Source organism: Enhydra lutris, unplaced genomic scaffold (genome assembly GCF_002288905.1).
Source record: "Enhydra lutris kenyoni isolate GAN:26980312 unplaced genomic scaffold, ASM228890v2 scaffoldscaffold1, whole genome shotgun sequence".
NCBI lineage: Eukaryota > Metazoa > Chordata > Mammalia > Carnivora > Mustelidae > Enhydra > Enhydra lutris.
The window spans coordinates 32,334,088-32,358,453 of record NW_019154085.1 but is presented as its reverse complement, the minus strand read 5'-3'; the positions used below and the strand labels follow the sequence as shown (position 1 = coordinate 32,358,453).

The following is a 24,366-nucleotide window of genomic DNA, read 5'->3' as shown; positions in this document are numbered from 1 at the left end:
AGCTCTTCTCAGGTTGTCTCCCAGAAGAGAATGATCCTCTGAGGAACTGATACTTCCTCTCATGAAATAGTTTATTTTTCTAAGTACTTTGATAGTTCTTTCCTAGTCTTCTGTTATTTCATATAAAAGAATGGACTTTGGAATAAGAGGACCAGAGGAGAGAAGTGGAAGGTAGTCAGAGAGGAATGGTTAATGGTGTGAGCTTCAGAATTAGGCTGCCTGAACTTGTTAATTCATTAATTTGTTCATTTGTTACTTTATGCATTTACTCTTTAACTGCATATGGAGTGTTTATTATCTGACAAGCATTTTTGTAAGCACTAGAGCCCAGCAGCTTATCATTGCTGGGACTTGAGAATAGTTACTCATCTACTACTGTTCTCACTTCACTGATAAGGAATCTAATAGTATTTGTTGTGAGGGTTAAGATTGATTATCTGAAAGTGTTTTTTTCATGGTTAACTGCTCAGTAAAGGTTTGTTTCTGTTGCAGTTATTAGCTTTTTTTTCCATTAGCTAGTTTTGCACTTCCTGAACCCTAATGAGCAGTCACATCGCCTCAGGATCTTAATAACCTTTAGTTCCAGATTGAGTAAGTCCAGTGTCACGGCTACCAGCTCTAGAGCCTGCACTTCTAAGAGGTACTTGGGTGATGATGATACTTCTGCCTGAGAGTTGCATTTTGAATGGCAAGGCTCTGGTCTGTACTTACTTGAGTCCAATCAGATTTTTAGATTTATAGCCTTTTTGCCAGTGGTAGATATACCTTTGAGAGTAATATAATGATAAGAAACATTCATAGATATGTTTGCAAAGGTGCTCAAAAGCCTGGGTTTTTTACATGTTTGTTCCTACCTAACGTGGTAAAACTATATACTGTTTGAAGGAGAGTACCAATATATGAGCTGCTCCCAGTCCTGCCATCTCCTGGAGCAGATTGATGATAGCTAGGATGGCCTGGGGGCCTGGTGGTGTTCCCCCACCTGGATAAATGACAAGAAAGGAATTTCTTCGTAATACTTGGGCTTAGTATAATGGTGATAGTTGATAGTACATGGAGATATTTGAATGGTGATATTTGAATTTTTCTTTCTTGGTCATAAACACCTGCTTGCTTGCGAGGAGACTGCAAATCCTAGGATTTATAAGCATCTTAGAAATGATGTAATGTACCAGGCTTTTACTGCAGAGAATGGTGATTGGCCATCTGAGATAAAAGTGTTGGGCATTTTCTATTCTGAGCAGTTCCAGTTGTCTAGCAAGTAGAATGTTCAGTTATGAGCCTGTTGTAGCAGATTTACTGCTCTGTAATGTTTTGAAACTTTACATTTATTTTCAGTGTCTCTCTTTAACAACTGTTTTTTTGGGAGGGCAGTGAAACTGCCACAACGAGACGTAAAGTTAGAGCCTAATGCTGCAGTTGACAGGGACTCACTTAAGCTTCTCAAACTTTTTCTCTTTAAAGGAACTGGCTTACCGAAAGGAGATAGTGAGAGCTGATCTAATTAACAAAAAAGTTGGAATCAGGTATGCTTTGAAAACATTTGTTTACTGTTGGAGAAAATTCAAGAATGAAGTACCCACAAGACTAATTTTTCCTGAAAGAATGCTTATGCTTAGAGAGGGTTTTGGTATCTTTTCAGAGTGAGTAAATGATAATAAATCATCTGTTAGGCTGTCTGGTGTCTCATGGAATTCCGAAAGGAAGGTGATATTTCAGATAATAGAATATTTTAAAACAAAATATGAGCACATTTTAAGTAATCCAGTGATGTTTATGGAATGTACATTTCTATTTCAGAGAAACTCCAGAAAATATTGCCAAGCTTCTAACCAGGATGTATTTAAAGTCAGAAGTAATAGGTGATGGGAATCAGATTGAGATCGAAATCCCTCCAACCAGAGCTGACATTATCCATGCATGTGATATTGTAGAAGACGCAGCTATTGCCTATGGATATAACAACATTCAGATGACGCTTCCAAAAACCTACACCATAGCTAATCAAGTAAGATCGTACCCTTAAATAAATACTCCTTGTTGTTAGAAACTGATTATTGAATGCCAGGAAGGCTTCGAGAAAAACAGCACATAGCATTTGGACATGCTGTGCTGTGAGAGGCATTTGGGGGATACAAAACAGATGCCCAGTGGATTAGAGTAAGTTTAAAACCTGTGATGACTAGTATTTGAAGAAAGACAGGTTTTGAGTTTGGAGCTCTTCTGACTCTTGAACTGGGAGATTCATTTTTTCAACCTGGCCTGTAGGCAGAAGTTCGTTGTGGGAGAGGTGAAGTGGGGGGTTAGTGCATGTGTGTTGGAGTATTGGGGTAGTGAGGCAGTGGGTGGGGTGGGTGGCGAAGTGGTGGTGCTAGCAGTATTAGTAAGGATGGAAGGGGGGTTGCCCTTTAATGACCTGTTCTGTATAAACCTTTTGTTGTAGGAAATTTTACTGAAGTGGAGTAAAGTTAACTATCTTTTTTTTTTTTTTCAGTTTCCTCTTAATAAGCTCACAGAACTCCTAAGACATGACATGGCAGCTGCTGGATTCACGGAAGCACTTACCTTTGCCCTGGTATGTTTCATGTGCCGTCTCTGCGGCTGATTATTGACACTGAATCTCTGAAGTATTGTACTCTGATTCCTTACATGAATTTATAAAATCTAGACTGCTAAAATTTCCAAGTTCTAGACGAATAACCTTTTTTTTTTTTACTTAAGATTGTACAGTCTAGTAAAAAGTTTTTTTTTCAGTCACAGAATATCTTGAAGGACAAAAGTCTTAAATGACACATAACAGTGTAGTTTGTACTTTTATGGAAGTGTTGAGGGTTGAGTTCACAACAGATTTCATAATCAAATTGATTAAGTTGGAATGTTTAGTCTTAATTTGGTTGTATCTATGCCCACTAGATGCCGCCCTAGTTAAGGATTTGTGGACTGTTCCACATTAAACTTTTTCTTTGAGCATGTTCACATCATTTGCTTTGCTTTGGAAAGCTGACATAAAAGGCCTGAATTAGGAAATGAATTTTATTACAAAATAGAAGGAAATGCCCTTCCCCCCCCACCAGATTGACCATTTGAAAAGAATAAAAGGTCTGTGCCGTTTATAGTTTCCTCTTCCCTTGCTGAGCATTTGTGTGGTGCCTACACTGTGTAGTTTTGGAGTCTTCAGGTAGGTGTCAGGTTAATGGTGGAGGGTGAAAACCAAAACCAAACAAAAACAAAATGACTTCATTTTCAACCCCCAGCTCAACTCCAGAAAGACTTCTCCATCTCCTAGTCACAGAGAGCTCAGTAGTGGGGGTTAATTACTACCAGTTTGGTGGGGGAGAGGGTCGTTGGAAAGGAGAGGCAGCCTCTCTCCCTTTATTGAGTATTTGTCATTCACAGGATGCTAACCTCAGAAGGAACCTTACAGATTTTCTAGCTCAGCATTGTCCTTTTTTTTGACTCAGGAGTTCTTTATTCTGCATTTATAGAGCATCTGTTGTATGCCAGGCACTGTAGGAGTGAAGAAGCCTGAAGTCAACAGGATAAGTACCTAATGAAGTGTACACAGACAGCAGGAGCACCAGGACCAGAATCCTAGCCTTCTGGCTTTTAGAGCAGTGCTTTTCTGTTGTCTCGGCCTGTGTATGCTCAGTTTATAGCATAGGTCATTCATCTATGCATATACTTATACAGTCGTGAACATCAATGAAATACAAAAAAAAGTATTGAGAATATATTTCGTTTTTAAAAATTAAGTGACATAGGATTGATCTGAAAGGCTTCAAGGTGTACAGAAAGAACCATGTAGCGTGAACCATGACTATTCCCCTCTGTTTCCCCTCAGATTTCAACCCTGTTTTCCTCCCCAGAACTAACTGTGGTTCAGACTTTGGCCTGTGTATTTCTCTGCCCTTTTATAGAAGTAGTGAGTTTTAAGCCTGTAACTGTGGGTAGCCCCATGTGTCTCAGGGGAGCACATACTCTGCCTGACCAGGGCTGCTCTGCAGGGAGTTTATCCTGTGTCCAGGCCTTTCTGCGTGTGATTCCCTCTCTGTGCAGTGCTCTGAAGTAGGTGTTTCTGTCTTACACAGCAGGTAATTTAGGTAACTTGTCCCATTCCATACAGCCAATCAGCTGTGGGGCAGGATTCCAGCCCAGGCCTATGTGCACCTCGGGCCCGTGATTGTACTGTCCACTAGGGATGCCAGAAACAGTCTGTTCAGCTGTCCCGTAAGCTCAACACACATTGTCACTGGCGGGGGAAGGAATGAGGTATTAGAGCTTCAAATATGTAATGACAGTTTTCTTACAGGAGTTTCAGTGTCAGAGGTATTTATGTGACATGATTAGCAAACCTAAATATCTCTGTGCCTTATATCTAGTTTTTCATGAAACAGCTTTGTCTAAAGCCTAGCCCTTGATTTTTCCAAATGCAAGTAATTGTTTTCATCATTATGATTTTTACTGTCTGCATACTAGTTGTAATATTTTAAATTAACTCACTTTTTTTTTTAAAGATTTTATTCATTTATTTGACAGAGAGAGATCACAAGTAGGCAGAGCAGCAGGCAGAGAGAGAGGAAGGGAAGCAGGCTGAGCAGAGAGCCCAATGTGGGGCTCCATCCCAGGATCCTGGGACCATGACCTGAGCTGAAGGCGGAGGCCTTAACCCACTGAGCCACCCAGGCACCCCTAAATTAACTCACTTTTAAAACTAAATATCTACTTTAGCCTTAGTACAAGAATATTCATAAAAATCAATGGGCTTCATTTACTTATTATATTTTTCTAATACTTTAAACACATTAACATTGAAAAAAATATTTATATTTTTTACTAGCTACTGCCACTTCAGGTTCCCTTGATTTCGAACTGCTTCTAATATCTGTCCCTTATCTTTTATTGTCATGATGAAGTATAAGGCCACTCAGATTCCTCCACTGCCATATGTTTGTGGAACAACCTTTCTTCTACACCCACAGTACTACTTCTGTTTGAGAGTTGATTGCATCATTTAAATTGCATTTCCTAATTAATCACAATATATCTTGTTAAAAAACTCCTCATTCTGAGGAGAAAAATCTGGTTATTTCCAGCGTGCCTGCCACCATTCTCCGCCTCTACAGCTGTGGCAGATCAGGGAGCTCTTTTGTTCTCTACCTGGATGTGATTTAGTATCCTTCCCAAGAAAGCATGGCAAGAATCATTAGAGCTGGCATTGACCTAAAATCTAAACTGTGTATGTGTGTGTTTCTCTAAGAAATGCAGACTAGTCCTCGAAGGCCACTTTGTAAAATAGTGCAGTAGGCAACGTGACCTAATGTTGGAAAATTTTTCAGTAATCTGATGGTACATCATTTTTCATTTTTTTTTTTAAAGATTTTATTTATTTATTTGACAGAGAGCTCACAAGTAGGCAGAGAGGCAGGCAGAGAGGGTGGGGGGGAAGCAGGCTCCCCACTGAGCAGAGGAGGCTGACATGGGGCTCCATCCCAGGACCCTGGGATCATGACCTGAGCCGAAGGCAGAGGCTTTAACCCACTGAGCCACCCAGGCGCCCCATCAGTTTTCATTTTGTTTTAACTCCTTTGCAACAGTTAGCATTAATATATGTGATAATTCTTAGTATTTATTAATCATCATTGTTAATATTTTCTTGAGCACTTAGTTTGTGGCAGGTACTTTATTTGCATTACTTAGTTAATCATTTATTAGATGTGATGCATCTAATAGTTTTATTTTCATAACTTCTGTCAGTCATCCTAGTTGTGAGTGCAACAGGTATTTTTTTCTTTTCGGAGCGAGAGTGCTTAGGAGTTTACTGCTCAGAGCTTTATCAAGCACCTAAGCACAGAAATTAAATGGTCAAGTAGAAAGAATGTTGGGCAGAATTCAGGCCACTTGAGTTCTGCTCTTATTCTTACTGTTCTACCACAAGTCAGTATGGATTTAGCAGGGATTACAATGGTAATCAAAGCCATAGGAACACCAAGGTGGGGGAGAGTGAATTGACAGAATTAGGAATATTTTTATGGAAGTGTAGAGCTGTCATTTAAGTAGAGCCTTGGGGGATGAGAGCAGGTAGGGAGGAGAGGATATTCCTTCTTTCCTCCCCTCTCCCCCTCCCAGATTTTCTTTGGGGCACCTGAGTGGCTCAGTCAGTTACACATCTGCCTTTGACTCAGGTCATGATCCCAGGGTCCTGGGATGGAGTCCTGCATCTGGCTCCCTGCTCAGCGGGAAGTCTACTTCTCCCTCTCTCCCTCTGCTCAAACTCTCTCTCACTCTGTTTCTCAAAATCTTTAAATTAAAAAAAAATAGATTTTATTTATTTATTTGACACAGAGAGTACAGGCAGGAAGAGTGGTAGGGAGAGGGAGAAGCCGACTCCTGCGGAGCAGAGAGCCCAACGCAGGGCCTGATTCTAGGACCCTAGGATCGTGACCTGTGCTGAAGGGAGATGCTTAACCCATTGAGCCACCCAGGCACCCTGAGACATTTCTGGTGAACATAAGGAAGAGTGTAAGATTCAGGGAATGGATAGTTAACTGTAAGAAACTAGACTGGTAAGGTAAATGGGAGACTAGCTTAGGAAGGGCCCAAATACAGTTATACCACCATCAACATGGGAAAAACTTTGCTCTGTATCATAGATAGAACTTGTAAGAGAACGGTTAATGTTAAATTGTATTTGCTGTAGCCCTAATTAGTTGATATAGTTGTTATTTTTAACCTCTTTATATAGAGAACCTACATTGCTATGAGACTGTAAGTTGACTTACAGCATTAAATACGTTATATATTAAATTTAGTCATTGTTTTTCTTTATTTTGCATATACTTTTTAGTGTTCCCAAGAAGATATTGCTGATAAACTTGGTTTGGACATCTCTGCAACAAAGGCAGTCCACATAAGTAATCCCAAAACAGCGGAATTTCAGGTGAGAATTTTAAGTAGGTAAGAATTTGGGTAAATACTGAGAGGCAGTACATAAGTTACACTTAAGATGACAAAATCTTAGAACTTGTTAAAAATCTCTTCTTGGGTAAGATTATGGTTGGTTCTTACATAAGTGTTGATGAATTTTTTTTTTAAGATCTTAAAGATTTATTAGAGCATGTGGGGAAGGGGCAGAGAGTTTAAAAACTTTTTTTTTCTTCTAGAATTTTTATAGTTTCAACTCTTTTTTTTTTTAATTTTATTTTTTATAAATATATATTTTTATCCCCAGGGGTACAGGTCTGTGAATTGCCAGGTTTACACACTTCACAGCACTCACCATAACACATACCCTCCCCAATGTCCATAACCCCCCCCCCCCAACCCCCCTCCCCCCATCAGCCCTCAGTTTGTTTTGTGAGATTAAGAGTCACTTATGGTTTGTCTCCCTCCCAATCCCATCTTGCTTCATTTACTCTTCTCCTACCCCCTTAACCCCCCATGTTGCATCTCCTTTCCCTCATATCAGGGAGATCATAAGATAGTTGTCTTTCTCCGATTGACTGATTTCACTAAGCATGATACCCTCTAGTTCCATCCACGTCGTCGCAAATGGCAAGATTTCATTTCTTTTGATGGCTGCATAGTATTCCATTGTGTATATATACCACATCTTCTTTATCCATTCATCTGTTGATGGACATCTAGGTTCTTTCCATAGTTTGGCTATTGTGGACATTGCTGCTATAAACATTCGGGTGCACATGCCCCTTCGGATCACTATGTTTGTATCTTTAGGGTAAATACCCAGTAGTGCAATTGCTGGGTCATAAGGTAGCTCTATTTTCAACTTTTTGAGGAACCTCCATGCTTTTTTCCAGAGTGGTTGCACCAGCTTGCATTCCCACCAACAGTGTAGGAGGGTTCCCCTTTCTCCGCATCCTCGCCAGCATCTGTCATTTCCTGACTTGCTAATTTTAGCCATTCTGACTGGTGTGAGGTGGTATCTCATTGTGGTTTTGATTTGTATGCTTCTGTGAATCTTGATTTTCATATCTCTGAAAGTAGGGGAGGGGATCTCAAGTTCTAAAAATTTTTAAAGTTCTAAAAATGTTAAAATTTGGATTTTTTTTTAAGTTAGATTTAATCTGTACCATTAATATGGTAGTTTAGGGCTTGCTTGCTATTTAAAGAACTAACTGGTAATAGTACTCATCAAGTACACAAATTGTTTCTCTGTATTCAGTGTAAGAACTTTAAAGAATTCTTAAGCCATTTGGAAGGATTGTGACAAGGTCCACTCACTTTCCTACTGCTCTTAAAAGATGCCCTGTTCTTTTCAGTGAGAGACACTCAAATTCATTTGGGTATTGGGATTTTTCAGTAAATCTTACTGGATTTTTATTTACTTTTATTCCAGATTTTCCTTTTTCTCCCAGTTTCATTTATCAAGCTTGATAGATTTCTTAAGATGTGGTAATGTTCTGTAGGGTTTAATCCTGTTTTCCCTATTTTAATAAGTAGAAGGAAAATCAGAAACACAATAAATAACACTATAAATAGCTGTGGATTAGCACACTTTCAGAATCTATATTTCTGCATAAAACACATTAGATGAGTCCATCTTTTAGACTGGACAGATTCTATATTTTACTCCTGCTTTACCAGTACATAGGTCCTCTCATTACTAACATAGCTAACAGAGTTCTGTTTGTTTAAATACAAAGTTGTTTCTGGGCTTGTAACCCAGTTTATTGTTTAAGTCTGTTCTTTCTCTTGGATAATTCTTAATTTTGGGCTGTTTTCTAACTAGATACGTTAGAGAATGGATAAAAAGAAAAATGTCAGTAAACATGTAGATTTTATGAACAAAATTACAGAATATTACCATGTTCCCCCAAATTAGCAATAGTATTCCTTAATATTTTTAAATGTTCAGTCATTGAAATTTTCTTAATTGTCTAAATTTTTTTAATAGTTTTCATGAACTTCATCTGAATCCCAAGTCAAAGTTGATAATGTTTCTTATGTCTCTTATTTTTTTTAAAAAGATTTGTTTATTTATTTGAGAGAGAGATGTAGCGAGAGAGGGAACACAAGCAGGGGGACTGGGAGAGGGAGAAGCAGGCCTCCTGTTGAGCAAGGAGTCCGAGGCGGGGCTCAGTACCAGGACCCCGGGATCATGACCTGAGCCAAAGGCAGCCGGTTAATGGCTAAGCCACCCAGGTGCCCCCTTATGTCTCTTTTAATCTACAGATTGCCCCCCTGTCCATCTCTCTGTCTCTCTTCCTTTTACTTTCTGCATTGAACAAACTGGGTCATTTGTCTTAAAGAGTTTGCGCAGTTAGGATTTTGTTAGATACATTCTAGTAAATTAGCAGGTAGATCTAGAAGCTTGATTGGATTCAGGTTTCATTTTTTGTATTGCTGTGTTTTTAAACAAGCAAATAAGGCTGATCTCTAAAATGGAAAAAAAAAAAAAAAAACAACCCACTGGGAAAAGCTATTTCCATAGGTAGCTTGTTTATATTCCAGTAAGTTAAGCTTTCTTTTAACATTGTACTTTTATTTCTATGAGTGGTTTGTGCACTTGCTCTCCAGTTGTGAAAGTAAGAGATATTTACAAAAGCAGGGAGTTGAAGACTGCCAGCAGCAGGTGGCAGAGTGAATGTATTCGGAAAGGTTTTCTCTTTCCCTCAATACACATTGTACAAGCAAGTCTTCATAGAGTTTTCCTGTTATGCCTGTAGGATCTAGGAGGGGCTGCTGTTTTAGCCAGGGTGGTCAGGGCAGGCCCCTGTGGGGACCTTTTGAACAGAGACCTGAAGAAAGAAAGACAGCCACATGTGAACCCAGAGGAAGACTGTATGCGGTAGAGGAAGGAGGGAGGCATGGGGGCTTGAGATGGAACTGCTTGGGGAGTGTGGCTGAAACCCAGTAAACCAGAGGGAGCGGCAGGCATGGAGTGTGGGGAGGAGGCCCGGGCCAGATTCAGATAGGACCCCATGCAGGGGCATGATTTTATTCAAAATTTGATGGAAACTTATTAGATTTTTGAGCAGGGGAGTGTCATGATCTGATGTAGGCCTTAGATCATCACTGTGTGTGGAGAGCAGGCCATAAGGCGGCAGGAGTAGAAGCAGAGAAACCAGCTTAAGCTCCTGCAGTAGTCTGCGTGAAGGGTAGTGGTGCTGGTGTCTGCTGCGAGCCCAGGATCTTAAGGGTGGTGCCCTACCACTGCTGTTAAAACTTCGGGGAATAGAGTGTTGACAGCTAACCTATCATATAGCTTAGAGTGAGAAATTTGAGATAGAAGTAGAGAAGTTGTTGTTTTTTGTCTTTTTGTTTATTTTTAGAACTAGCATGTTTGTTTTTATTTCTTGGGCCACTAAGCTGAAAACTATGGTCACAGCTTGCCCATAGCAGCTGCATAATTTTTTTAGTGCTTACCTATTTGTGTTCTGTTTTCTCATTGTGATACTGTAATTGCATTTACATTTTCCCTAGTCTTGGTTTTTAAGAATTTGATTAGCTCATATTTAATCTCATTTAAATACTTGAATTTCTTGTAATCTCCTTCAGTTACTTTATAAAATAAAGCAGGATATCAAAATTTACATATTTGTAATCTTAAAAGCTAACTTTAATTTTAAAAATGATCATAACCAATCCTAGATATAGGCATTGTATTTATACTTCTCAGTTTTCGATCAGACTTTATGATTTTTTTCATTTTGTAAGTTTGGGAGCCAGGATATTGTCAGTTTTTTGTCTTGGAACTGATAATTAAAAATGATTTGGACATTTACTCATTGCATTTTCCAGAAGAGTCTTACTACTGTGAAGCTGTCGAGTTCTTTTGGCCTTGTTTTATAACCAAGTCTGTTTGGGTTATGTTTTGGTCATTTCAGTTTCATGTCTTCTCCTGTAGGTGGCACGCACTACCCTTCTTCCTGGCCTCCTAAAGACTATAGCTGCGAATCGGAAGATGCCCCTTCCTCTGAAACTGTTTGAAATCTCTGACATTGTAGTAAAAGATTCTAGCAGAGGTAAGAACAAGTCACCTTTGATTGTACACTTAAAGCATTTTATTATGAGAACCCCAGCTCTATATAAAGGTGGGCAGTATAACCACCCCTGTGAATCCAGCACCCACCTTCAGCAGTTACCAGCACGTGGCACTCCCCCATGTTAGTTTGATGTGATTCCTAGACATCCTGCCATTACACCAGCAAACAGGATGTATTTCCAAAAGATATATATATCTAAAAGATAAAAGATACCATTTTTGTTTTTAAAAAATAACCCAACACTATTTTATCATCAAACATCCAGCTAGTGTTTAAACTTTCCTGATTGTTTCATAAATTTAGTTTTCATGATTGATTGATATAAATCCATCCAAGCCAGACCTTCAGATATTTGGTTGCTTTTATTTCTTCTGGTAGAAAGCAAATCTTAAAGAACTTAACATTTATGAAGAACCCTATTAAAGCCTCAACTTGAAAAGTACAGTGAAACATTTTTTTAAAATCTTGTGATTTATGTGCATATCATTTTAAGGTACTTTGTCTTGTCACTCTAGTTTAGCATTAGCTATTTGTCATTATAAATGTGTTTGACCAATTTTTGCCTCAAGAGTAGGCTGGACTTGTTAGTACAGCGAGTAGCCTGGTCTGCCCTATGGAACTCGGCGATTATTTGGTGAACACATTTAGGTAGTACTTAAACCTGATCGCCAAGGACGTCTGTCTTACTCAAACTTCTGTCTTCAGACTGACACAAGTCTTTTTGGAGCTGCATATGGGGTCATTTCTTGGTAGCAGGACCATGAAATGACTGAATTGCTGGCAGTATTTCTCTTGTTCCCTGAGAACCAGGGGAACAGTTCCAGTCCTAACCATGTTTATACAGGAGTTTCATTCGAGACTGTAAAACTGAGTACGTGCTCCTGAATCACTTGGCAACAGCAAAGGCCTTTTCCTGAGTTATTCCTGAAGAGGATAATATGGCATTATTCTGACTACCCAGAGCCGTCAAGAACTATTGACTGTAAATCAACCTGTCTTAGGAAATAGATACCGTAGGCTTGCCCGCTTGACTGTATGTGGACCTTCCATAGCAAACTTTGCAGCCAAAGCTGGATTCAGCCAAAGCCGTATTCCATCTGCTCTCCGCTATGCAGCCTTGTTTTCAATTAACAGCATCACCTTGCGTCTGTATGGTGCTTTGTACTTCAAAAAAAAATTTTAAAAATATACCTTTTCTCTTGGGATTGTTAATCTCTCTCCTTGAGGCAGATTGGACCAAAAAATATTGTCCCTATTTAATTTGTGGGAGAATTGAGACAGAAAAGTAGTAATTTTCCCAAGACTGCATAAATTTTGGACTTAGAGCGAGGGCCAGAATTTGGTCTCTGTGCATATATCCTTAGAGAATAAAAGTTTATTTTAATACCAGTCTATGTAGAATTTTCTTTGGGTGGTCAATCTGGCAGGAATTGGAAAACATTTTCAGTGCCAGCTCTAAGTAGTTCTGTAGTTCTTGTGCCTCAAATCCTCCACTGGTACAGATACCTAAGAATTTGTTATGATTTTAATGTCAAATTTTTTCTGTGAATTTTGACTCCTTTCATTTTAGGTCTTTGAATTGTAGGTTTTGATCCTTGGCGATCCAAACATATTTATAAATACAGGATTAGGTTTAGGTTAATTATACTAAGTTTCCTCAAAAGTTTTATTTATTTGGGTGTTCCCAATTTGGGGGCATAAATACTTGTTAGATCTTCTTGTTGGACAGACCCCTATATTATGAAATAGTGCCCTTCTTCATGTCTTATTATACTCTTTATATTTAAAATGGTTTAAAATCCAGTTGTTGTAGGTATGGCTACTCCAGCTTGCTTTTGTGATGTCCATTAGCATGATAAATGGTTCACTGTCCCCTCACTTTCAATCTGCAGGTGTTTTTAGGAATAAAATGAGTCTAAGTTTCCTCAAAAGTTTTATAATACTGTATCAGCAGTAGGCCTCCTCCCTCATGGTAATGACTCCCTACAGGGCTCTGCAGGGTTGGGCTTGTTTGCAAGTGAGGAGCTCAGAGTCTGGAGAGTGAGGAACAAGCTGGGGTTCCCCACAATTGCCACGGGCAATTTTCACTGTAAGCGCGGAGCACTTGACTGTATTGCCGTCCTTGGTATGGATCGCTTCACTGTTTTTTTCTTTCATGTGTCTTTCGGGAAGTCCCAGACATAGACTCCACTGTGCCTCAAGGCCCATGCTAGGAGATAACCTCGGCCTTTGAGAGCAAGCTGTTGTACAGGGCTAGGCTGTAGGCCATCATTTAATAAGTCACCCTGGGGAAAACCCCAGAAACCCAGTCTGTATACTTTTTAACTCAGATTAGGATTTCTGCTGCACTTTGTTTCATCAGAAAGAATAGTTTTCATCTCTGTAGCAGACCTCTTTTATTTGGGGGTTTAGTTGTGATTATTCTGTGGTTTTCCCTGTGGAAACATTTTTATCTGATACTGCTTTTGCCTGTTGTCTTGGAATTATGGTTTTCTTCAAAATTTTCTATGCCATTAATGGGATTTGAGGAATGAGAAGAGGTAAGTGCTCAATAAGTTTACCATCTTGAAAACGTAAGTTTGCTTCGGAGTGGCTTTTCTCTTTAGGTAGGCCTGGATTTTATGTCCTAACAAGTAGCTTTTCTGAAGGATTATTGTACATATGTTCAGGCAGACTCCCTACTTGTCATTTGGTGTACATAGAGGGTTCTATGGGAAAGGCAGCATAGCACATGGATTTAAGACTGTACAGCCAGACTATTCGGTTTTGAGTCATGGTTCTGCCACTTATGAGCTGCTGAACTTTGGACAATTTATGTAATCTCTCTGTGCTGTTTTCTCATCTGTTGCAATGGGAATGATCATTGCACTTACTAGATTTTTGGTAAGAATTAAATGAAATTTTGTTTTGAAAAGTTCGAGCCACATAATAAACACTGTTTGGTGTCTGCTCTTACTGTTAGAGTCCCTAAGGCCAGATACATAGCATCTTGGTTTATGGTAATTTTTTGTGAGAGTGACTTAGAGACTTTTGGCTATTAAAGGGTTAATGTCACCTTGCTGGCACTAAAAATGAGGCACTTGGGGCTCATTTTTATCCTTAATTTGATTTAATTGGCCTTTCTTCTGTTGTGCACTATCTTTTTTAGGTTATGAAAACCAAAATGTACTGATGGGGCAATTTACTTAGAAGTAGGAATGTGTTTTTGTTTTTGTTTTTGTGTTTTGTAGGGGGGCGGCGTTGTTTTTAAGGAAATTTTTATTTTTTTAAGGAATGCTGTGTTTTCAGTAATTCATCACCCACTTCTCTTCAATGAATTGAGCACAAATGTTTTTACTGCCTTTCAAGCCAGTCAGCATTTTTCTGTTGTATTTATATTAGCCATTTCCTCCTAAGTATTCAAACTGTTTTGGAAAAAAAAAAATGTAGTCCATTAAAAGTGAAATGATAGAGGAATTTTCCAGTAATGTATAAATCCTAGATTTTCATTAGTGGAGGCCATACCCAAAGTACTGGTTCAGAAGGGGCAGAGATGTGTGGCAACAGGGAGCAAGACAGTCTCATTCATTGCACTGGGAGAAAAGTCTTTTTGAATTCCCTTTCTTTGCTACGGTCTGCTTGGACTATGAGAGAGTTTCCAGTCTTGAGGGAGACTGATAGTGAGCAGATTTTTATAGGTAGTACTCCAAAGGAGTGTACAAGGGGCCCTGGGAACACAGAGAAGGAGTGACAATTGCCACTGAGTCATTTTCTAACATTAAGGAAAACCCTGACTCTCAGCCTCCTGTCAGTTTTGTGTAGGCAAATGTATCTTCCACAGTGGAAATGAAAAAGGAATCTATGCTGGATTTCAGTATGCCTCCCACAAATTTTGTTTGACTTAAATTCCTGTAAGTAAGTGAAAGCCCACTGGCCCCTGTTTTCATGCTTGACCTCACTGGACAGTTTCCTTTGCTCTTGTGGACTTCTTTGACTGACTGTCCATGTTGTGAGACTGTCAGTCCCACTGCCTGTCTAGTGACTAAGTCAGGCACACTTCTCGGATAGTAAAACTTCCACTTGGAGTCCCGCACGTTCCGGTTCTTTAAGGCTGAGCCAGTCGCTACGTTTATTGAGCTGTAAGATCCAAAGTTGCTGCTGCCTTGTTAAAAATTAGTCGTGACTCCACCAGCTAAGCTGATTTATCCCTTTTGGGCAGAGTGGCATGTGTCTTTGGAATGAGAAGTTAAATGCAGACTCTGCTGTGGGGTACATTTTCAGCTTTATGGCAGAAGTCAGTAGAAGCAGCCCTGGAGCTATCAAATCAGGCTGCTGTGAGTTCTTGATTGGTTTCAGTTGTTCCTACTTCGATGGCAAGACTAACTAAACTATAAACAAAATAGTAAATTACTGTAGGGGAGCAAAGTACCTACTTGTAAACTGCTAATCTTTGTGCCCAGAAAAGCAACTATATTTTGCAAAGTCCAACATTCCGGCTTTTTATTAAAAGCACGTTGAATTCTGCCATCACGGTTTATTCCATTATGGTTTCGGAGGCTGCCAGCATGCCTAGAAGCTCACTGAGATGGCAGGAGAAAACACTTCACCGTGTTGAGTCTGAGTTTAAAGGGAACCACAGCTTAAGAAAGATGACTTAGTTTGGCTTTGTAAAGGGTACAGGGTCGGTTAGATTTAGCACGATACAGTCGTCCGGTTGTTAATCTGACATGTATCTGTAGAGAATCTTGAAAATCAAATCACCATGTACTTTAGTTTGAACTAGGCACTGAGAGACTTGTGGGTTTTGATATTATAGTAGATGAAGTAGGCTACAGGCCCCTGACCACTGAGAGGGCTCCAGCTGCCTCACTTGCCATAGGATGCATGCTCACTCCAAGCCTTCACTTCTTGCTCAGACCATTCCTGCTTTCTCCAGAGCATTGCTACAGTCCTGGTAACAAGCTGCATTTTCTCTGCCCACCCCCAGATTATTCTACTAGTTTCTAAAATTTCACATACTTCTTGAAGCTTTTCAGATTTATTTATTTGTGGGTGAGGGATGGAAGGTGGGAAGGGCCCAGAGGTGTGAGCAGGGGTAGGTGCAGAAGGAGAGGGAAAGAATCTCTAGCAGACTCCCTACTGAGCACAGAACCCATTGTGGGGCTCAGTCCCATGAGCCCGAGATCATGACCTGAGCCGAAATCAAGAGTCAGACACTTAACCAACTGGAGTCACCCAGGTGCCCTTTCCTGTAGCTTTTCTAAATCACAATGATCTACTTCTTACCCTGACTTGTTTGAATGTGGAAATTCAGAACCTCTTTTAATGTTAATCGCAATATATAAGATTCTTGTTCCTTTTTCCTCCTTGGGCTACCATGGCTGCATAGAACATAAATAAGTTACTGTTATAGGATTTGGTTTGTTCTTCCAATTTGCTCTCTGTACCATTCATGGATCTGTTCCATATTGTAACCTACTGAATATGAGGGCCAGGTCTTTATAGTTTTTTTTATAATTCTTTGCTTGTTAAAGAGCTTAATAATAAGCATTTTCATTATGAGCTTGAGAAATACTTAAGCTCTGAGAAATTGTCCATTAATTCTGTAGCCATCAAATAATGGAAGATTATCTAGCATCCACATGTGGAATGCAGTTTTCTGAAGAGAGCTTATGTCATCAGTCTGGATTAATTTAATTTTACTACTTCATATTTTTGGCATGTAGAATTTCCAATTAATAACTCAAAAAATATGGGTGTAAGGAACATTGACATTAACAATATTTGATAGCATCATTCTCCTATATGATGGCATCTTAACTGTAAATAACATCATTTTTAATATGGAAAGTTATTTTAGTACATTTGGTTCCACATAGTTAAAATCTGCAAACGTGAGTATAATATGCTCTGTCATGCATTGCATACCGTATTTTTTTAGTAGATAAAAATCTATTCCAGGTTTATGTTAACTAAAAGCCAACCCATAAGGTTATAACTTTTTCCTTCATGCACTGAGAAGGTCATAGATTTTTTCCCCCTCATATTAACTTCTTGGCTTTCAGCCTTATCTTAAAAAAAAAAAAAAAAAAAAAAAATCTGTACTTTGGTGTTACACAGAAATTTTAAGGAAAATTGTTCTTAAGTTTTATGTTCATAAAATTTGTACCACCTTTAAGGGCTTTCATAGATACATATTAAGAGCAATTCTGTTCTTTTTACATTTAAAAAAAAATACATGTATCTAACTTCTCTCTAATCCTACCCTTACAATAAGTTGCCAGATACTTTCTTTGCCTATGCAACCATATGTTGTCCATTTCTCTGTATAGCCATAGATACAGATAAATACTTTCTAGTATTGGGGCACCTGGGTGGCTCAGTTGGTTAAGCATCTGCCTTCAGCTGAGGTCACGATCCTGGGATCGAGCCCCACGCTGGGCTCCCTGCTCAGTGGGGAGTCTGCTTTTCCCTCTTCCTCTGTCCCTCCCCCACTATTTCTGCGCTTGCTCTCTAATAAGTAAAATCTTTACAAAAAATACTTTCTAGCATTTACACAAATGGAATTATGCTTTACCTGTCCTATGTTTTACCTTTTCCCTGTGAGTACATTCTGTCCATCTCGTTCTTTTTAATGGCTGTATAATATTCCATTGTATGACTGCATAATAATTCAGACTGTTTTGAATATTTAGACTGCTACCAGGTTTTTGCTAACATGTCTATTGTAATGAATATCCTATACCCTTACTTATTTGTATTTGTAGAAATAGAATTGGTCAGTCCATAGGTAAGCATATTAAATGATTGCTGTCTTAAATTCTCTTCCAAAAAGGATTTTTTTTAAACAAACTTGCAGCCCTACCACCAGTGTGTAAAGATTCCTCTTTCACACAAATCTTTACACAGTGTGTAAAGATTTCCTCTTAGATAGTTTTTAAGATGTGTGTCTTCACAGGATTCTTGTAGCTTTTGTGAATCATTTACTATTACACTGAAATTCTTCAGGAGATATGAAAAATTTGCCATGTTAGCTGTAGTCTCTTGGGTACTAATGTTAAAGAAATGTATTGGATGGAATTAAAATCAGGGTGCTTCATTTTATTTTCTCAGTCTTGGCTGGATTACTAATCTCATGCTCCCTATCAGCCACTGATTACTTTGAAAGCCTTCTTGGTTTTTCAGTAGGCTTTCTTCTAGCATCTATATTTGGGCCTTCAGGTGAATATGAGAATAGATATGGAGCCATTTTCTCAAAGACTCTGCCCTTTTCCAGGCAGTCCATATATAATAACATAACCTAACATCCTTAATTTGTTTCTTATCATTGGTACTTTGGTGAAAGGGGCCCTACACCAAGTAGGAGCCCATTTGGAAAAATTTGAGTTGTAGACAGTAGTTTTGCTTCACTGAGGAACATCATTCTTTTTTTCCTCCTCTTTTAAAAAAAAAAGTCATTTGGCATGTTCTTTCAGCTTATGGAGTTGTAGCCAGCCCACCCTACCCACCCCCCCCTGCCCCCCTTGGGTGGTTTAGATCAGCCTCTCCGGGCAGTACTTTGAAGTCTGTGAAATACATTGGTAATTTAGGCTGACATACTTGGCAGGCCCATTTAAAAAGCAGAATTGTTTGATGGTATGACACAAGAGGTCTGTTAACCGAGTTATAAAGAACTGAAGCATTTCCAACAAACCCTTGTTTTGGCATGAAATTTAAATAGTTCTTACTTTGTGGCATGCAGTGAGTGAACTTCTAGTGATGTAATATAGTCCCTCAGTGCAAAATATAAGGAAATGAGAATTTTACTATACCTAGCAGTTTCTCCAAGGAGGAGTGGGTAGAACTGAATATGTGGTTATTTCCTCCTTTAATTCAGTTCGGCTACAGCAAGGGGAGTATCTTAGCAAGATGGGAAGAAGCAAGTCTAGAGGGAGCGGTAACACTTGGGAAATGTGGAAAAAATGGCCAATCAGTGGTGGGAGTAAGAAGGGCAGCCTAAATAGCTTAATTCTTACAGTGGATTTAGTACAAGGCCCTAAAAATCTGTGGGTTTTCTTAAAAATATTGCAGAATCGAATCCAGAGATATACAGGTCATTTGTGTGTGTTTGTGTTATGCAAACATCCTGAAACCTTTCTTGACTTGAGTATAATTTAAGTCCTGTATTTTTTACTCTAAGCTCATCATTTTAATTATCAGAATCACTCAACTTGTTCTAAATTCTAAGTCTTTAAACCAGATGTTGCTCCTCTTATCAGAAAGGTAAGTTTTACATAGTTTAGAGATCAGGAAAGAAGTATTCCAAGGTACAAGGTTACCAAAATAAAGCTTCAGTTTATGTTGCTAAAGCTGTCTGAATGCTGGCATTACTGTTGGGCTCTTCTTTCCCAGCAAAAATGGAACAAAGTAGTTTGAATACATGTCTGTGTGTTAAAGTGGAAGCATGTGACACCAGCGAATGGGTACCACATGGCAAAGATACCCAGGAGCAAGTCAGTAATATGAAAGGGATAATTTAGTTCTGTTTCATTTCATTTTTTTCCCTTCAGGGAGTATGCCTGCATATGCGAGCGTGTGTGTGTTCCTATGGAGAAATCAAGCCCCTCATTTGAGTTTATGCATGTGGTTGGTTTAGTGAGGTTTTATGCCTGCCTGGTTTTAATATTAATCTTTATTCTTACACCTTCACTTAGAGCATTTAGATACCAGATTTCTTTATTCTTGCAAATGGAAATGATCGAGAGTGACAGTGGTACAGAACTCTCTTTCCTACATCAGCGAGTTCTTGTGCTGACTTAGAATGGGGCCCACTGGCTGGGCCTGATCTTGTTTAATAGTTGTGTCTGTGTGTGTTTACCTCCTTTTCCAGGCTTTATCCATTTATTCAGAAATTAATTGTTGAGAGTGTAGTCTGTGCAGACCCTGTGCTGGCTTTGACTATATCCCTCCAGGAGTACCCAGAGCCGTGTGCCTTGATCGTAGTAGGCACTAAGAAATGTTATATGGCAAGAACAGTTATTTCTCTCAGTCAGAAGTTTCACTCTGAACACTTTCTATGAATTACAGTGTTGTTGATGGCTAGAGCCTTTAGTTTAAGGACTTCAAAAATAAAACACTTGAGAATACTGAAATATGTGTCCTATCAAAACCATTTCAAGAATGTGTATCTTTGGCTAACATTAAGTAGGTATATATCGATAAGTTTGTTCTTATATTATTTGTTTTCATCTAAGTCCTTCAGAGACTTTCTCATCTAAATCCTTTAGAGACTAAGATTTCCATTGTTTAGTAGAAAGAACGTGTGTTTTAGAGCTAAATGACACTGGTCAAATCTGCTTTTATAACTTACTAACTATATAATTAATTACATTTAGCTCTAGCCAGTTGGCTTGACACTAGACAATCTTTCTGAGCCTTTGTTTCTCCATCTTATTTTTCCTATCCTATTTTATAGGGATGATAAACCCATTTTACATGATTGTCTTGAAAATTAAGATTATAGATAGAATGATAGGTGCTAAGTACCTACCACATAGTAGATAATCAGTTGTTAGTTTCACTTTTCACTCCATTAATGTGCTTACTTTTATATTACTTTAGTAGTATCATGTCTTAAAATCTGTGTTTTATTTGGATATCTGGAAGGTAAAAGACATTTTATATTTTGTCAATGGGAATGGCTACAGGAATAAATCTGTAGAAGAACTTTTGCTCAGTACATGCTAATACAAAGTTATATAAAGGTTATTTTCAGTTACCCCCAATACTAAATTGCTTTTTCTTTTTGTAATTTGAACACCAAAATGAAGTCTGTATTTATACAGTGTTTGTGTCAGAGCAGTTGTCTCCTTTGGAATTAAAGGGCCACAAGTGTATATATCTGTTAAGATTAAATGCTCACTGTTGAATTTGAGTTTACCTTTATATGCTATGCATTTTTTTTTTGAAAAGAGGTTTTAATAAAGTTTCAGATCTCTTTTTTTTTAAGATTTTTTTTTTTTTTTTTTTTTTTACAGAGAGAGAGAGAGAGAGAGGTCACAAGTAGGCAGAGAGGCAGGCAGAGACAGAGGGGGAAGCAGGCCCCCCACCGAACAGAGAGCCTGATGCAGGGCTCAATCCCAGGACCCTGAGATCATGACCTGAGCCGAAGGCAGAGGCCCAACGCATTGAGCCACCCAGGCACCCCTCCCCCTTTTTAAAAATTTGACACAGAGAGAGAGAGATCACATGTAGGCAGAGAGAGAGGGGAAAAGTTTCAGATCTTTGTAACTATGGCTACAAGATACAGATCAGCTCTGTCACGACCAAAACCTACCTGTCATATTTTCCCCCCACATCTGAACCCCTGGCAACCACTGTCTGTTCTCATTTGCTGTTGTTTTGCCTTTTCCAGAATGTCCAAAAAATGCACTTAAATGTAGCCTTTCGAGACTGGCATCTTTCATTCAGTAGGATGCCCTTGAAATTCATCCAAGATGTCAGGTCTGTTAATACTTTGTTCCTTTTTATTGCTGAGTAGTATTCTGCTGTGTGGATGAACCAGTTTATTTATCCAGTCACTGGCAGGGTTCTTTTGGATTGCTGCAAGTCTGTCTTAAAATAGTACATTTTGTAAGTTCTGATTTCAAAGTAGAATAATGTATACTAATCAAGGAACAATTGGAAAATAGGTAAGACTTGGAAAAAATGGTGTCTGCCCAAATATAACCTCTGTTGACATTTAGGTATGTTTTTCTTCAGTCTTTTTCCTGTGTGTAGAGGTTTTTGTTTTGTTTTGTTTTGTTTTAGTTTATTTTTACATTGGTGTGGTTCTTCTCTTCTTTTATTGCTTTTTTTCAATGTTTTAGTTATGAGGAGTATCTGTAATAAATGGTTTAAGAAGACTGTAATGCAAATACTCCGGTAACCATCCAAACTAATAGAATATCGCCAGTATCTTAAGCGTCTTGTGAGGCTCTTCCCCATCATATCACTTCTCTTACTAGAGTAATCACTATCCTAACTTCAGTGATAGTTATTCCCTTCTTCACTTCATGGTTTTCCAACCTATGTGTGTTCTTCAAACAATATAATTTAATTTCGACCTTTTTTGAACTTAGTGGTCTCTTTTTTTTTCCTCCCAATTTACTATAAGTAGTATTTGCTCTAGCTCTAAGTTTCCTAAAGATGCCTTTTAGGCTCACAATACTTTCTTTTTTTTTTTTTTAAAGATTTTATTTATTATTTATTTGACAGAGAGAGATCACAAGTAGACAGAGAGGCAGGCAGAGAGAGAGGGAAGCCTGCTCCCCGTTGAGCAGAGAGCCCAATGCGGGACTCGATCCCAGGACCCTGAGACCATGACCTGAGCCGAAGGCAGTGGCCTAACCCACTGAGCCACCCAGGCGCCCCTCACAATACTTTCTTAAGTAATGGTCACTGTGGCCTTGTGGCCAATTCTTTTATTTTTTCAGATGTAGGTGCAAGAAACTACAGGCATCTCTGCGCTGTTTATTACAACAAGAATCCTGGGTTCGAGATAATCCATGGGCTGCTGGACAGAATCATGCAGTTGCTTAATGTGCCTCCTGGTGAAAAGAAGGGCGGATATGTGATCAAAGCATCAGAAGGTAAGACTGATCGGCCGAATCCAGAGTTAGTGATAATGTAATGAAGAGTCCAGGCCCCATTTTGGTATTTTTTTCAGTTTGATTGGGGTGGGGAGGTGGGAAATAGAACTTCATTTAATTGTTAGTATTTTCCAGAAAACATTCCTTTTCCCTGAAGCATCTTAGGAAAATGCTTGTAGAGTCTTCTAGGTCTGCACAAAATACTTTTGTTCTAGCTGAGTGTGGTAGCCCATAGTTATTGGCACTATCAAGCCCCCAGCTCCAGGGTGAGACTTCTGAACTCAGGAGTCCAGACTGGACGCTGGGAGAACCTGACCTGATGATGTGCACTCAGAAGCTGCCTGTCTGAAGCGTTTAAGGCAAAGGAAAAACCTGAAAGTTATCCTAGAGGCTTCACATGTAATTCAGTTCTAAGGCTGGCTGAGGAAGAGTGAGCTTCTTCCTGTCTAAAAGCCCAAGGGCAGTAAAATGTGTTGGGGAGTTTCAGTTAGGCTAACTGTTAGGCTAACCAGACGGAGTCTGTGTACTACTGATGTGAGGCATTCTGGAGTTTTTGCTTTTAGTATCCCTTTAGTTTGCATCTGAGTTTGTTTTGTTAGACTAGAGATCCAGAAACAGCTTGAAAGAAATATCCAACAGCTTGTTCCTACTGCTTACCTGACAATTTTTCATCATTATTTGGCCTCTTAAACTTATGACACAACATTGTTTTTTTATTTTTAAAGTGTTATTTGGCAGCTACATATAGTGGTGTGAGGTTTGTCGGAGGACCTGTTTTTGTTTTTCTTACATTTATTTTTCTTAGTCCTCATAGATTATTTTTTGTTGTTGGTTTGTTTTAATGTTTTGTTTTTATTTGAAGACTTCTCTGAAAATGCAATAATCCTGAAACACATGGGCCTTTTTAGGTAGAAGACGTGTGAGATTATTTATTTTTTTTAATGACGTTTGAGAGATTAAATATGACAGGGAGTTACTGTTTTCTTCTACATCTCTCATTAACAATTACCCACTGAAACCTGTGTTATCCTTCTAAACTCGGAAGTGTTAGAACGGGATCTTGGAGTTCAGCAAGTCCAGTTCTTGGTTTGACAGGTGAAGGAACCAGGACTGGGCAAGTCGAGTGAGCTGGACTGTGTCAGTAGGAGAACTGAGGGCTCCTGCCACCCAGTGCCCCTCCCACAGCACCAAGTTGCCTACCTTCACAGTGCCTTTACTTACTCCTTCATGAGTTTGCTCTTCTAGAATTTTGTGTTAAGATACAGTCCTCCAAATGAGTAGCAGCCTGAAAGCTGATGTGACTCATCTTCTTTACCTTCTGAAGTCTTAGCATCTTCACTTCATAAACAGACTAACCGGATAAAAGTTCTCTGAAACAGATTATGCCATGTATATGAGGTATAATTTTCTTTTTCTTCAAAGGTTGCAAAGAGCTGAAATGGTAAAATGCAGCATAATTGATTATGGATAAGATACTTTAAAATTTTTTTTTAAATTAACATATAATGTATTATAATTTCAGGGGTACAGGTCTGGGATTCATCAGTCTTATGTAATACCCAATGTTCATTACTACACAAGCCCTCCCAAATGTCCATCACCCACTTACCCCATCCCCCTACCCCTTCCACTCCAGCAACCCTCAGTTTATTTCCTAAAATTAAGAATCTCTTATGGTTTGTCTCCCTCTGTGGTTTCATCTTACTTCATTTTTTTCTCTTCCCCTATGATCCTATGCCTAGTTTCTTAAATTTCACATATCAGTGAGATCA

At 38.9% G+C, this 24,366-nt stretch overlaps 1 protein-coding gene across 1 annotated transcript in view; it reads left to right on the top strand.

Moving 5' to 3' along the window:
* The window catches only part of LOC111141388 (phenylalanyl-tRNA synthetase beta subunit), a 72,430-nt gene that overhangs the window by 25,323 nt on the left and 22,741 nt on the right, over window positions 1–24,366 (top strand). The window contains exons 11-16 of the mRNA XM_022493899.1: window positions 1,465–1,526; window positions 1,801–2,008; window positions 2,495–2,575; window positions 6,845–6,937; window positions 10,868–10,985; window positions 22,439–22,594. Of these exons, the coding sequence (XP_022349607.1) occupies window positions 1,465–1,526; window positions 1,801–2,008; window positions 2,495–2,575; window positions 6,845–6,937; window positions 10,868–10,985; window positions 22,439–22,594 (718 nt within the window). The remainder of the gene's footprint in view (window positions 1–1,464; window positions 1,527–1,800; window positions 2,009–2,494; window positions 2,576–6,844; window positions 6,938–10,867; window positions 10,986–22,438; window positions 22,595–24,366) is intronic.